At 34.3% G+C, this 13151-nt stretch overlaps 3 protein-coding genes across 3 annotated transcripts; 1 reads left to right on the top strand and 2 right to left on the bottom strand.

Moving 5' to 3' along the window:
• Positions 1–3967: 3967 nt before the first annotated feature.
• LOC115720725 (elongation factor 1-gamma) lies at positions 3968–6462 on the bottom strand. Its single transcript, XM_030649893.2, has 8 exons — positions 6331–6462; positions 6159–6203; positions 5780–5929; positions 5634–5694; positions 5491–5543; positions 5257–5358; positions 4655–5156; positions 3968–4539 (listed from the first exon to the last, which is right to left on the bottom strand). The coding sequence occupies exons 2-8, from the start codon at positions 6165–6167 to the stop codon at positions 4160–4162; spliced, it is 1257 nt and encodes a 418-aa protein (XP_030505753.1). The 5' UTR covers positions 6168–6203; positions 6331–6462; the 3' UTR covers positions 3968–4159.
• A 253-nt stretch (positions 6463–6715) lies between these two features.
• Positions 6716–8584, top strand: LOC115720726 (ras-related protein RABA2a). Its single transcript, XM_030649894.2, has 2 exons — positions 6716–7047; positions 7852–8584. The coding sequence occupies exons 1-2, from the start codon at positions 6883–6885 to the stop codon at positions 8341–8343; spliced, it is 657 nt and encodes a 218-aa protein (XP_030505754.2). The 5' UTR covers positions 6716–6882; the 3' UTR covers positions 8344–8584.
• A 261-nt stretch (positions 8585–8845) lies between these two features.
• On the bottom strand, positions 8846–11621 carry LOC115720727 (ras-related protein RABD1). Its single transcript, XM_030649895.2, has 8 exons — positions 11362–11621; positions 11211–11283; positions 11066–11113; positions 10892–10939; positions 10507–10578; positions 10172–10327; positions 9172–9275; positions 8846–9081 (listed from the first exon to the last, which is right to left on the bottom strand). The coding sequence occupies exons 1-8, from the start codon at positions 11373–11375 to the stop codon at positions 8991–8993; spliced, it is 606 nt and encodes a 201-aa protein (XP_030505755.1). The 5' UTR covers positions 11376–11621; the 3' UTR covers positions 8846–8990.
• Between the last annotated feature and the right edge of the window lie 1530 nt (positions 11622–13151).

Here is a 13151-nt window from a genome sequence, read left to right as displayed (position 1 = left end):
GGTATTGTAGAATGCGGTGAGTTGATTGAAGATGTGGCACTCGAGGACAAGTGAGAAGCTGGCTGAGATGATTAACAACATATGGTCAAATATATGAGTTTATCAATCAAGCTTCTATAAGTTTTTGGGTCCGATAATAGTGTTTCTTTGTCCTTATGGAGTTTTAGATTAGGTTCCATGGGAGTGGAGGCTGGCTTAGCTCCAATGTAACTTGTGTCACTCACTAGTTGCAAGGTAAATGATCTCTGAGAAACATAGATACCTTGTTTGATACAAATTTCAAGACCACGATGAACCTAAGTGAACCAATATCTTTGAGGTCCATTACTCTCATTCAATCTTTCTTGAAGATCATGCCACATATCAATGGAAAGATCGAAATACATGATGCTTTCAGCAATTTCAAAAGAAACAGAATTGAATTGACAAGCCAAGACATGACCATATTGTTAGAACGAATTCAAGAATTGACATGAGGATTACCAACTACTGGTGGAGGAAGGGAACCATCGATGAATGTAGATTTGTTCTTTACTGCAAGAGCCATGTTGATCTAGCGCTTCCATGATTGGTCATTAGCACCCTAAACCCTAAACCCTAAACCCTTAAGAGAGTACTAATGCCTTTTCATATCATTAACTTATAAGTTTACTAATAGTAAACTAAATCTATATGTTTCTCTGTCACTAAGAATGACAAAACAATTCAAAAGTACATCAATACAAACACAAAATAGTTTTTTGTGAGTTCGATAAATTAGATGTAAGTTAAAGATAAATCGACATGCTTGGCACCGACTATAAAAATGTACTTTTTCCACCTCTCTTTTTGTTGTGAAAAATCAATACGTTTCATTTGAACAAATAATATAATGAAAAGTGAGTATTGTTCCCATAAGAATTGTTAGTAATTATTAAATTATTAATTTTAAATTTTGATTTAGCTAATAAAAATTTAATTTTAAACATTAAAAAAAATTATAGCTAAAATTAATAATTAAAAAATAAGAAAACGAATTATACAATAAATTTATGGATATAACATTGGTATTTAACTTCATCATCTATCTATTCTATTTCTAACACAATGTCTACTATTCTTCATCTTATTATGATATTGAATCAACATGTAATCTATATTCTTACTAGGACATATAATAGGCGTTACGCAAAATATCCTAGAACTATATAAACCGTAAAGTTACTTTCGTCCAATATCAAAATTCACATCGATTTAACCCTAACATATTTTGCTCTCACTTTTACAGATTTTGAATTAAAATCGTAAAACATGTAAATGGTGATCAACCATCACAAGCATTAAACAAAAATTGATTAATTCATAATGAAGAAAAAGCAATCATAAAAATTACATTAACTAATAATAAAGTATCAAGATTAGGGCTGGCAATTCGTCTTATTGTGTTGTGTTCGTGTTGACACGTTTATGACACGACACGTTTATTAAACGTATCAAAACCTCAAACACGAATACGACACGTTTATTAAACATGTCGAAACCTCAAGCACGAACACGACACGATTAATTGGTAGGTCACACGATACGACATGATAACACCATTATGACACGATTATCATTATAAATATAGAAAATTTGAACTTTTTTATAAAATATATGAAAATTAATTCATGTTACCTGTCAACACGATTATGAAACGACACAATTACTAAATGAGTCGACACGACTATGACACGATAAGATTAAAGTAAACACGAACACAACACGATTATTAAACGTGTCGAAAACTTAAACACGAATACGACACGATTATTAAACGTATCATCCAAACGTATTTATTTTGTGTCGTTTTCGAGTTGTGTCATCGTGTCATGACCTATATTTCCAAACCTAATCAAGATACTACATTAAAACCCTAAAAAATAAAATTAGTTCATGATAACTATAATAATATCCATCAAATTAATATTGAAAAGCATTAAAGAAGAAAATCTTTGAAAAAACTTCCAATCTTGATCATATGTAGCCTCCAAATGCTTTTATGAGTTTCTCATAGGTGAAAAACTGATGAAAATCATACTTTGTTATACTCGCTTTTTGAGAAATTAAAAAAGTCAGTTTTAGACTTTAACCAAGAAGCAAAGAGGCGAAATGAAGATTAAAGAAATGGGGTAATTAAGTAACATTTGAAGGAAAACAACTGAACATGCAATCAAAGGCCTAACCCTTAGTCAGTGGTTGCATATTAAAAGAGAAAACAAGGCTATATTCGACCACTGACACTTCCTAGTGTCAATGGTTGCATATGATAAGGAGAATAGAGTAGCCACACGAGCACTGACACTGCCTAGTGTCAATGGTCACCCATTTCAAGAAGATTGAGGAAAGCTCGCGACGAATGACTCAGTATTTACATAACACATAAAAGAAGCTCCTTAAAAGATATTTTGGGAGAAGAATGGCAAGCCTATGAGCACTGACCAAAGATTGTGTCAGTGCTCGTATGGCTTTAGTAAGAAAGGTTTTTTGGGCATTTTTGAAGCTTAAAACCCTAAAGGTGTCAACCAACTTCTAAGATATTGTGAAGACAACTCTAAATGGCTAATAAGAAGAGGTTCATGAGCATTGATATTTCTTGGTGTCAATGTTCGTCTGCCATGTGTTTCCCAAAGGGTCTTCATTTAGCATATTTTTAACATGTCTCCTGAAGAAGGAAGCTTTCAGAAAGTTCTCAAAAGCTAAACCACTTTAGCACATGAAGAAAGATATTTTATTCTATGCAATTTATTTATTACTTTTAGTTGTAAATGTAGAACCAAAAGAGATTTTGTAACCATTCTCCCACTATGTAGGGAGAGTGATTAGTCTAATCCTAGGCCTATATAAGGTTATGATTTACACCTAGGGAGAGAGGACCACTTCTTTGACTATTGCAGCTACTATCTAAACGGTTGCATACTTGAGAGAAAAACTTCCTAATTGTTTCCCCAAAAAATTTTAACCACCATTGAGATAAAACAAGTTGAGTTTCATTGTCAATAATCTTTGGAGAGTACATTTAGAGATAGACCCAAAGAGATCTCTATAAAGAGATATCGTTGTTGTAATCACTTAAATACATTCTTAAAAACATAACTTTAGTGTGTTTGAACAAGTGGATTAGTCCATTACCATTAATCAAGGGGGTGAACCACTATAAATATTATGTGTCTAATTTTTTTTACTCTGTAAAGCAAGTTTATAATTTGACAATCGATATAGAATGTCTAGTTTGCTTATTTACAATTTTCTTAGTTGTGTTGACGAAAAACCATATCAACACACATAAGCATCGCGACTCTAATCTAAACCTGTTGTGATGAGCGATGGTATTGTAGCTATACCTCACTCGATATAACTCAAAATCAAACAATTTAAGATATTTTATAAAGTTGGAAGAAAAATCTAAAAAATTTATTCACAATGTTTTTCCAGCAAGTGAAGGAAGAATAGTCAAAAAGCTCCCAACTTGATTTTTGATATAAAATGAAGCATATTAAGCATATCCCAAAATTACAAATTTCCACTCATTATATTGTACATCCCCAAACATGATAAATCCAATATTCACATTTTTTAACATGATTCTTCTCATTTGAATCCATATTAGTTACTTAACCATTAAAACCTAAAAGAAAAAAAAACATGCTTAATTCAAAACAAATGAACATAATCAACTAAAATTAATCTCAAAGACACATCATAAAACACACCTAAAACTAGCCTAAATGTTAATATATGATGAATTAAATTAACAAATAATTTGTATTAAATACCTACAAATTAAGAACTCCTACTAAAGGTGTGATATATTTAAGAGACCATTTAACCAATCAACTAAGAACAAATAATTTTTAAAATATTAAATTTGGTCTGACCACACTACAACTAGATACCTTTATGTGTTGTATAGAAATGTCAAAATCATGTGCTCAACTAAACAACGAAATGACCAAAGCAAAAGATTATAACTTATAATTGTAACTCAAAAACACCACAAAGCCTAAATAACTTGGTCTTCAACTTAAACATTTAGGATTATCAAAACAAACTCTACCCCAATTAAATTAAATTTAAACAAAAAAGAGAAACAAAAAGCACCCCTCCTTTGAATAGGTGAGAATTGAGAACAGGTTTGGTCTCACTTGAAGCACTTGGCATCCAAAAGAGCCTCTCCCTCGAAGGGCTCTTCATCTTCAATCATCTTATTAACGAGCTCCTTCTGGACTTCATCGTTAATGTCAACCTTCTTCCAGTCATAGAGCTCCATGTCGTAGCACTCGTCGATTATGAATTGAGGAACTTCTTGGCCACGGAAGAGCCACAGTCCCTTCACCTTGAATGGTGGTTCTGATCCGATGATAAGCATCTTTCCAAAGGCATACTTGCGGGCAAGATCCATCCTCTGAAGGAATCCTCCCACTTTGTTCAAGGTCACAAACGAAACAGTGTTCTCATCATTGTATTTGTATTCACAGAACCAAAGAGAGTATCCCTCGGGGTCATACATGTCCCAGAATCCTGAAATTAATTAAAGACAAAAAATGGATCATCATTCAAACTCAACCGAAACACAAAATGTATGACCAAATTGTTTTCCAGGAAGGAGCATACTAGGCTCACAAAGATTAAATACCTTTGATTGCAACCTCTCTGAAGTTAGTTTTAGTGTTAGAGTAGAGCCTCTTCCAGTCGTCCAACACCATCTTGCTTGGTGGCAGCAGATCAAGAGGATTCTTGGGTTTGGGCTTTGGTGCTGCCTCCTCCTCAACTGCTGCAGCAGCGGGCTTTGGTGCCTCTTTCTTGGGCTCAGCCTTGGGTTTGGCTTCCTTTGCTGGAGCGGGCTTCTTTGCAGCAGCAGCAGATTGAACTGGTGGGACAGAATCAGTTTGCTTGATCTCACCAAATATCTTCTTAAAGTTTGGCTGATTAACCATGGTCCAGAAGTACCTCTCAACATGAGGGAACTCTGAAGTGAAGCTCTTAGTCATGAGCTTGGTGAACCCATAAAGCAAATTGCATGTGGTAATGATGTCAGCAAGGGTTACAGAATGCCCAACCAAGTATGTGTTAGAAGCAAGGTGTGTGTTCAATGCACCCAATCCTCTCTTCAAAGCTGCAATTGCAGCTTCCTCAACCTAGATTAGTACAAAAAACATATTCATATTCATACCATCAGATATAGGCGAGGAAAATAATTAAAGGAGCTAAACTATCAATAACTAAATTGCAACTCACCGGAGGAAGGTATGTGGCCCAACCCATTCTTAGTTTAAACCAAGTCAAAAGGTTAGCATCAATCTCCAGAGTAGAGAAATCAATCCACTGCTCAATGTGGGCCTGAGATGAAAATAATAATAATAACATGAATTAATTATAACAATCTTTTTATTTTCATGTACCTGAATCAAAACTGCATAAAAAAATAGGCACCGAAGTAAGAAGGAAGAGCAAATGGAAAGAGAATTTTACATAATCAATCAAAGAAGAGCCATAAAGAGCATTGTCTGCCTTGGAGCGTGCAACTGCATAAATAATAAGCACCCGTTAAAAATTTCACCTATGCAAACTCCAAAGGAAAATGATAGAGGAAAAAGATTTGCATGCAGGCATACCATAACGTGCGATGGCGTTGCTCTCAAAGACAGGGCCATCTGGGGTTTCGAGAACAGGAACCTGAAAAGAGAAGGGTCTTTAACATAAGTCTGACTGAAAAATACATAATTGTAATCGTGCTAAATATCTCAGGCGACTATGTTACCTTTCCAATAGGGTTCATCTTGATAAATTCATGAGTTTTGTTGGTGACACCCATCTCAAAGTCAGCAGCTAACTCAACTTTAACACCAGTATACTCAGCAACAATGAGTGCCTTGTAAGCATTCTTGTTAAAGCTCCATGAATGCAAGACCTGGACAAAACGTGGATTGTTCAATTCAGCGAACCAAAAACACGTATCTAAAAACCTAATCAACTCAAAAGAATCTCTTGATCGATCGGAAAAATAATACAGTAACGAACTTATACCTAGAAGACGATCCTAGATCTAAAAAATAAGTAATATATCAAAATTAAGTTAAATAAAGCAATCTTAAGCAAAAAATAATAATGATTGAATAAAAGAAAAATCAGATACGTACCAGAGCCATAGCTACACGGAAAAACGGATCGCTAGGATTTCAGATCTGAGCAGATAAAAAAACAAGGAACAGCAAAGAAGTAATAATCAATACATAAGAATAAAATTGATTGATAATAAAGAAAAACAAGTATAGAGATTGAAAATGGAAGAGGAAATGGAGATGAAGAGACCTGAATGAGCAAGTGTGCGAGCGTTCTTCCGAGAGCAGAGAAAGAATAGTGTGAGGATGGTGTTAGGGTTTTTGTAGGAGAGAAAGCTCGATCATCCTTTTAAATATTCGCTTGGACCGGGTCTCGGTGCTCCAACGCCTCAGGCCCAATATCATAATTCATGGGCCTTCATTTTCATCCAAGCCCAACACTACTTGGCACGTCGTTTGCAATATATAGGAGACATAAACGACATGTCGTTTAAAGGAGGGCAGAGAGAGTAAAAGAGAGAGCCAGCCCAATATACTTCATGGGCCTTCTTTCATTTTAATCCAAGCCCAACATAACTGGCATGTCGTTTGGATTGAGAAGAGGAAATACAAAACGACATGTCGTTTAAAGGAGGGGTAGTTTCGGTATATTCAGTGAAACTCCCTCCCTGTAAGAGAGAAAAGAGAGAGAGAAAGAGAGAGCAGCATTTAAAGATTTCAGGGGAAGAGAAGAAGAAGAAGAAGAGTAATAAAGTATATAAGTTTTTGGGAAATTGAAGAGAAGAAGAAGAAATCGTAAGAGATGAGTAGAAGGGCAGACGAAGAATACGACTACTTGTTCAAGGTAGTATTGATTGGAGATTCGGGTGTTGGCAAATCTAACCTCCTCTCCCGATTCACTCGCAATGAATTCTGCTTGGAGTCCAAGTCAACCATTGGTGTTGAATTCGCTACCAGAACTCTTCAGGTCTCTTCCATTCTTCCATTCTATTTCTTTGGATCTGCCTCTCTCTCTTTTTCTTTAACTTTCTATTTTTAACTAACCTTTTTTCTTATTATTATTATTTGGATCTCAATTCTTTGCTTACTTCATCTCGTTTTCTCGGGATCCAATCCGCAATTTATGTTTTTCTTTTTTCTTTTTGAATGATATGATCATAACATTTCATTTCTATGTTAAAGTTTTCTTCTTTTGTTAATTATCTCATTTTCTCAATTTTTGATATGGTTGATTTGTTTATTGTAATTAATTTCTATTTAAAGATTGGAATTTGGATCCCAAATCTTGGATTTATTATCTTGCATTCAAATACAAGTCTAATTATGAAAGAGATAATCCAGCCATTGATCTGTGTTTTCATAATTGGCCACTGTCAATTTCATTAAATGGGCAAAGTTTTGAACGAGGATATGTGATTGTCTCTGAGTGTGATATTTTGTTAAGTTGATCACTCTATTTTGATTACAGTTTGCCAAATTGGGCTAATATTACTTAAGAGTGTGTAATTGTGTGTGTGTGTGATTTATTAATTTTTATTAGGTTCATTGCTCTAGTTTGCCAAATTGGGCTAATATCCAAATGAGAATATTTGGGATTCGAGAATAGAATGGCTACATAAGAGTGTTTGTGCATGTGATTTTATTGATCAGTCTATTTGGAATGTAGTTTTACTAAAATGGGCTAATTTGCCAAATGAGGACAGGACATATGGGATTTCAGAAAGGAATGGTTAACTTAGAGACAGAATATTTATGTGTGGTTTTTGTATAGGTTGAAGGAAGAACAGTGAAGGCTCAGATATGGGACACAGCAGGGCAAGAGCGATACAGAGCCATAACCAGCGCCTACTACAGAGGTGCGTTGGGAGCTCTTCTGGTGTATGATGTTACAAAGCCAACTACATTCGAAAATGTGAGCAGGTGGTTGAAGGAACTGAGGGATCACGCAGACGCCAACATAGTGATCATGCTGATCGGTAACAAAACCGATCTGAAACACCTGAGAGCAGTGGCGACCGAGGACGCCCAGAGTTATGCGGAGAAAGAAGGACTCTCATTCATCGAAACGTCTGCGCTCGAAGCAACCAATGTGGAGAAAGCTTTCCACACAATTCTATCAGAGATTTACAGGATAATTAGCAAGAAGTCACTATCTTCAGATGAGCCATCTGGTGGTGCCACAATAAAAGAAGGGAAGACTCTTGTAGTTGGGGGTGCACAAGAGGCCAATACCAGCAGCAAGTCTTGCTGTTCTTCATCTTGATTTCATTACACAAATTTTTCTTTTCATATCGTCTTGTTGGTTATTGTTTATTAGTTTTTCTCTCTTTACTAAATATGTTTTGGTCATATAATATTTTTTTTTTGTTGCTTGTTGTGAGGATTGATAATTATTTGTTCATGAAAGAATATTATACAATTAGTTTTCTTCCTTTTGAATAGGCTGTCTAAAAGGCCTTTCTTTCATATGATCATCAATTGTTATTGAAGTTATATTGTTTGAATGTGCGTGTCTTTTACGATAAGAGCTTATATTCTATTAATTATTACCAAATATTTGTTAAATAGACCCTTTGTATATTAAATAATCCCCCTGAATCCTTCCCTTTTATGGATTATTTTGGTACACAAAAGCATATAATCAAAATTTAGTTCAAATAATTTGGTGTCTTTGGTTTCTTATCTATAAAACTTTATCCAAGTTAAATGTAGAAATGTTTTCTAAGTGAGATATTGGATTGCTTGAACAATTGTTAGAGATGAGATGAGAGGATCTAAGCAGACAACATTTAACAATTCTTCAAAGATCCATAACATAACAGGGTTCAGTTGAGTCTACGTAGTAAACTGTTTTACATGGTTTTGTGTTCTTTTATAACAGAACACAATCTTCACTTTACATAGGAATGGCTAACCACAACAATTGCTATTCTGCTGAATAGGCTGCCCTTTCATTTCTACAGTTCCAGTTGACTTGCTACCACTTGGTTGACTACCCATTCTGCATAAAAAGTTTCAAATAAGAGTTAGTTCAGCACAAATATTTAGTATCAATTTGCATGAGAAGGCAGCAGTTGATGGGATGTTTTACTTTTTCTTAATCTCAGCAGCCATGGTTAAGAAAGCCTGCTCTACGTTGATAGAGTCTTTCGCACTTGTCTCGAGAAATGGGATACCGAGCTCATCTGCAAATGCCTGCACAGTTCATTCATTTCAGCACAAATATGAAACACCACAGTTAGACCTTAACTAGGAGGAAGTAGCTAGTAATAATCATTACATCGGCTTGATTGAAAAACAACTGATATGATATGCTTTACAAATGTACTAGTCTAGCTTTTTTATCATAGCAGGTTGGTACTAACAGCATTTAAGTTGGATTAAGACAGTGAAAACATTAAAATCATCTTCAGTTAATGAGTTCCTAACTCCAAAGAACAAATCTTTCATGTGGTTCGAGTATGCTTCTTGGAATTCACTGATATCAAGCAATCACAACATGCGTAAACATAGTGCTACTAGCTTGATGCACCCATGATTCGTCTATGTTTAATTCATGGACAAATTTAAGTGTTCAAAGATTGTAGAACCCGACACTCACAAAGCTTTCCACTTGAGCACTAAAACAACTCCAACAAACAAATTGTGGGGGAATGTCGGGGAGACAAGGACCCTTGCATTGTATGCAAGACAGTAAAAAAATTAAAAACATGTTCAGTTAATGAGTTATCAACTCCAGAGAACAAATCTTGAGTATGATTCTGGGGATTCACTGATATCAAGCAATCACAACATGTGTAAACATAGTGCTGCTAGCTTGATGCACCCACGAGTCATCTATGTTCATATTTCATGGAAAATTTTAAGTGTTCAAATATTGTAGGCCTTCACACTCCCACAATTTTCCACTCGAGCACTGAAACAACCCCAACAAACTAATTGTGGGGGAAAATGTCTGGGATGCAAGGACTGCTACAAGGTCCCCTTGCATTGCAGCCAAGACAATTAACCGTCCTCATGAGAAAACAATAAACTAAAAAAAGAGAGACCATTGTATTGTTCATAGAGTTTGACAAGGTGTAGTGTTGTACCTTTGCTGTTTGAGTGTCCACAACCTTGTTGTCGACCAAATCACACTTATTTCCCACAAGAAGCTTGCAAACACTTTCATTTGCATATCTATCAATCTCATTCAACCATTGCTTGACATTGTTGAAGCTTTCCATCTCAGTAACATCATAGACAATCTGTTTCAAATAACTTTGTAGTAAGTCAAGTAAACCTTACATAAATCATAATTTCAAAAATAACCAATAACTTCCTGATTACAATGATATCTGTTGAGAGAGACTTGAATAATTATGAAACCAAAACAAATTTTTTTCCCTTATCCCTCCCCAAATGACAATTGACAATAGTTGCTCACAATTATCCCATGTGCTCCTCGATAGTAGCTGCTTGTTATGGTTCTGAACCGCTCCTGTCCAGCAGTATCCCACTGAAGAAGCAACACAACATGTTAATATTTCAACAAGAATTGAGTGAGCTGCACTCAAACAGTGAAGTGTAGCTTACTTATGGCATATCAAAAATCCTTTTTGAATAAAAAAAAAAGAAATGGGATTATAATGAAAGCAAAAGAAGAACAATACCAAATTAGTGAAATTGATTAAGCAATAGTATTACATATTTATACTAACTAGGCAATACTAACAATTGATAATTAGTCCCTATAACTTTTCATGTAACAGTCATCAGGCAGAAACAGCCCAATTAGAACAACTGTTCAAAAAATAAAGAAATCAACTTACAATTTGAAGCTTAATAGTCTTGCCATCTTGCTCCACAGTTCTGATTTTCTGAGAATATTTGTGAGAAAGAAGAAGGCATAAACAAATATTGAGTTAAAATTAAATCAATACGCACAAAAAGCAGAACAAGTGTAAAATGTAAAATGTAAAATGTGGGAAGAAAGAAAGACTGACAAAATCAACTCCAATGGTGCTTATGTAGCTGTCAACGTAAGAATCATCCTGAAAGAGACAAAATTGGGGATTAAAAACCCTAACTTTGTTTTTTATTAGAGTAAACATTGATTGAGTAAAAGATGATAATAATGAGAGAAATTACAGCAAATCGGAGAAGGAGGCATGATTTTCCGACGGAGGAGTCACCAATTAGGAGGAGCTTAAAGAGATAATCGCTGAAAATGAAAATGAAAATGATCAAAAGTAAGAGAAGAAGAAAACCATATAATATGAGATAACATAGTAACACTTACTATTCATTGCTCATGTTGATGATGATTTTAGGATTTTAGGATTTGGGATTTTGAAGAAAATGGTTTGGTTTGAAATATGATTTTGATTTGGGATTTTTTTTTATGTTATGGTAATGGAAATGGAATTGGGAATGTAATAAATAATATAAGAGGAAGTAAAGTTTGTATTTTTATAAGAAAATAAGTGTTGTGTTGGGTTGGGGGCAGCGGTGGTCTTGTATTTTAGGATTGCTTGCTTTGTTGGTACATCATTCATCTCCCACCTATTCATTATCTATTACCCTACTTCCCATTTATTATTACTATTTGAGAATTGTTAAAAGATAATATTGGTGTCTAGCACTCTCATAGTATCTATTTCTAATTAAATTTTGGGTCTTATATAATTTTAAAAAATATTAATAACTAATCGTATGATGCTATTTATAGAAGATGTTAGGCACTACTGGAATCCAATAGTGGTGCTCATCACCTTCCACATGTAGCACCCTATGATTGGTTACCGATATTTCCTAAAAGTTATTTTGTTAAGTTATGGTAAATACCATTTTGAATCCTGTGTTTTGTAAAAGTTACCAATTGGACAATCTATTTTGTTAAATGACAAAATTGACCTTGCATTTTCTAAAATAATACAAACAAGACCCTGAATTTATTTTTTGTCAAAATAAAATTTCATTATATTAAAAAAAAGTTGTCAAAAATTAAGCTCAGGGTCTTATTTTTACTATTTTAGAAAATACATAGCCCATTTTGTCATATAATAAAACACAGAGTCCAATCGGTAACTTTTGTAAAACATAGGATCCAAAATGGTATTTACCCCTTAAGTTATATAGGACCTGCTACTTAATTATACTAATAGCAGTATAACACTAAAAAGAGTGCTAGGTACCAATAATACTTTTTAGCAATTCTCAATAGTATATTATTATCTTATCATTCCTCTTTAATTAATGTTATGTATGGGGTGCATATATGCTCTCTAATAATAAATAAAGTAGATAAATTTTCAAATCAAGAATGAAAATGTAATGGAGTTTAGATTAATGGTTGAATTCTCTTTGAGAGAGTATTGGTTTTTACATGATTAACATATGAATGAAATTATTGAAATTATTTATAAATCTCCAATCAAATTGTCAAGCTAGACTCTTACAAATTTTGCGACAATTCTGACTTCGAACTTGGATTTAGACTTCAAACCCCAATCTGAACCCAGACCCTAAACTCTAGTGCAACTCGGACCCCTAATACTAGTGCAACCAAGACTCCAAACCCATGTGCAACACTAATCCTGATTCCTAAATTTTTCTACAATTCAGACTTCAGATTTAGATTCAGATTTCGAACTTAGACCTCGAATCTCGATTCAACCCTAGCTTTGACATGAACCTCAGACCCCAAACTACAATCCAGAACTCCCACGACCTAGCCAAACCTTAGTTTGACCCAAACTTCGATCCCAACTCCTCCAAAAACCACTAACTCCAACCCTGGCTCAACACGACCTCACACTCAATCCCAAGCCTATATTTATCTTTTATTTGTTAAATAGGGTGAAAAGAGTCAAAGAAGTGAGAAGCATTATCACCTAGCAAAACTATCTTTCTAAAAGTATACTTTACTTTTTTCTTCTCAAAAGTAAATAAGTAATAATGGATAATATAATATATGTTTCTTAGTACCTTCTAATTCATCAAACAATATAAAGTTAATCTATTCTACCCTCCCCTTCTATAATTTTCCACACATATAACTCGACATTCATATCAATGGATAAGAAAATA

The sequence above is a fragment of the Cannabis sativa genome, chromosome 2 (assembly GCF_029168945.1).
Source record: "Cannabis sativa cultivar Pink pepper isolate KNU-18-1 chromosome 2, ASM2916894v1, whole genome shotgun sequence".
Taxonomy (NCBI): domain Eukaryota; kingdom Viridiplantae; phylum Streptophyta; class Magnoliopsida; order Rosales; family Cannabaceae; genus Cannabis; species Cannabis sativa.
The sequence above is the reverse complement of the archived record's forward strand: the minus strand, read 5'-3'. Positions and strand labels throughout refer to the sequence as shown.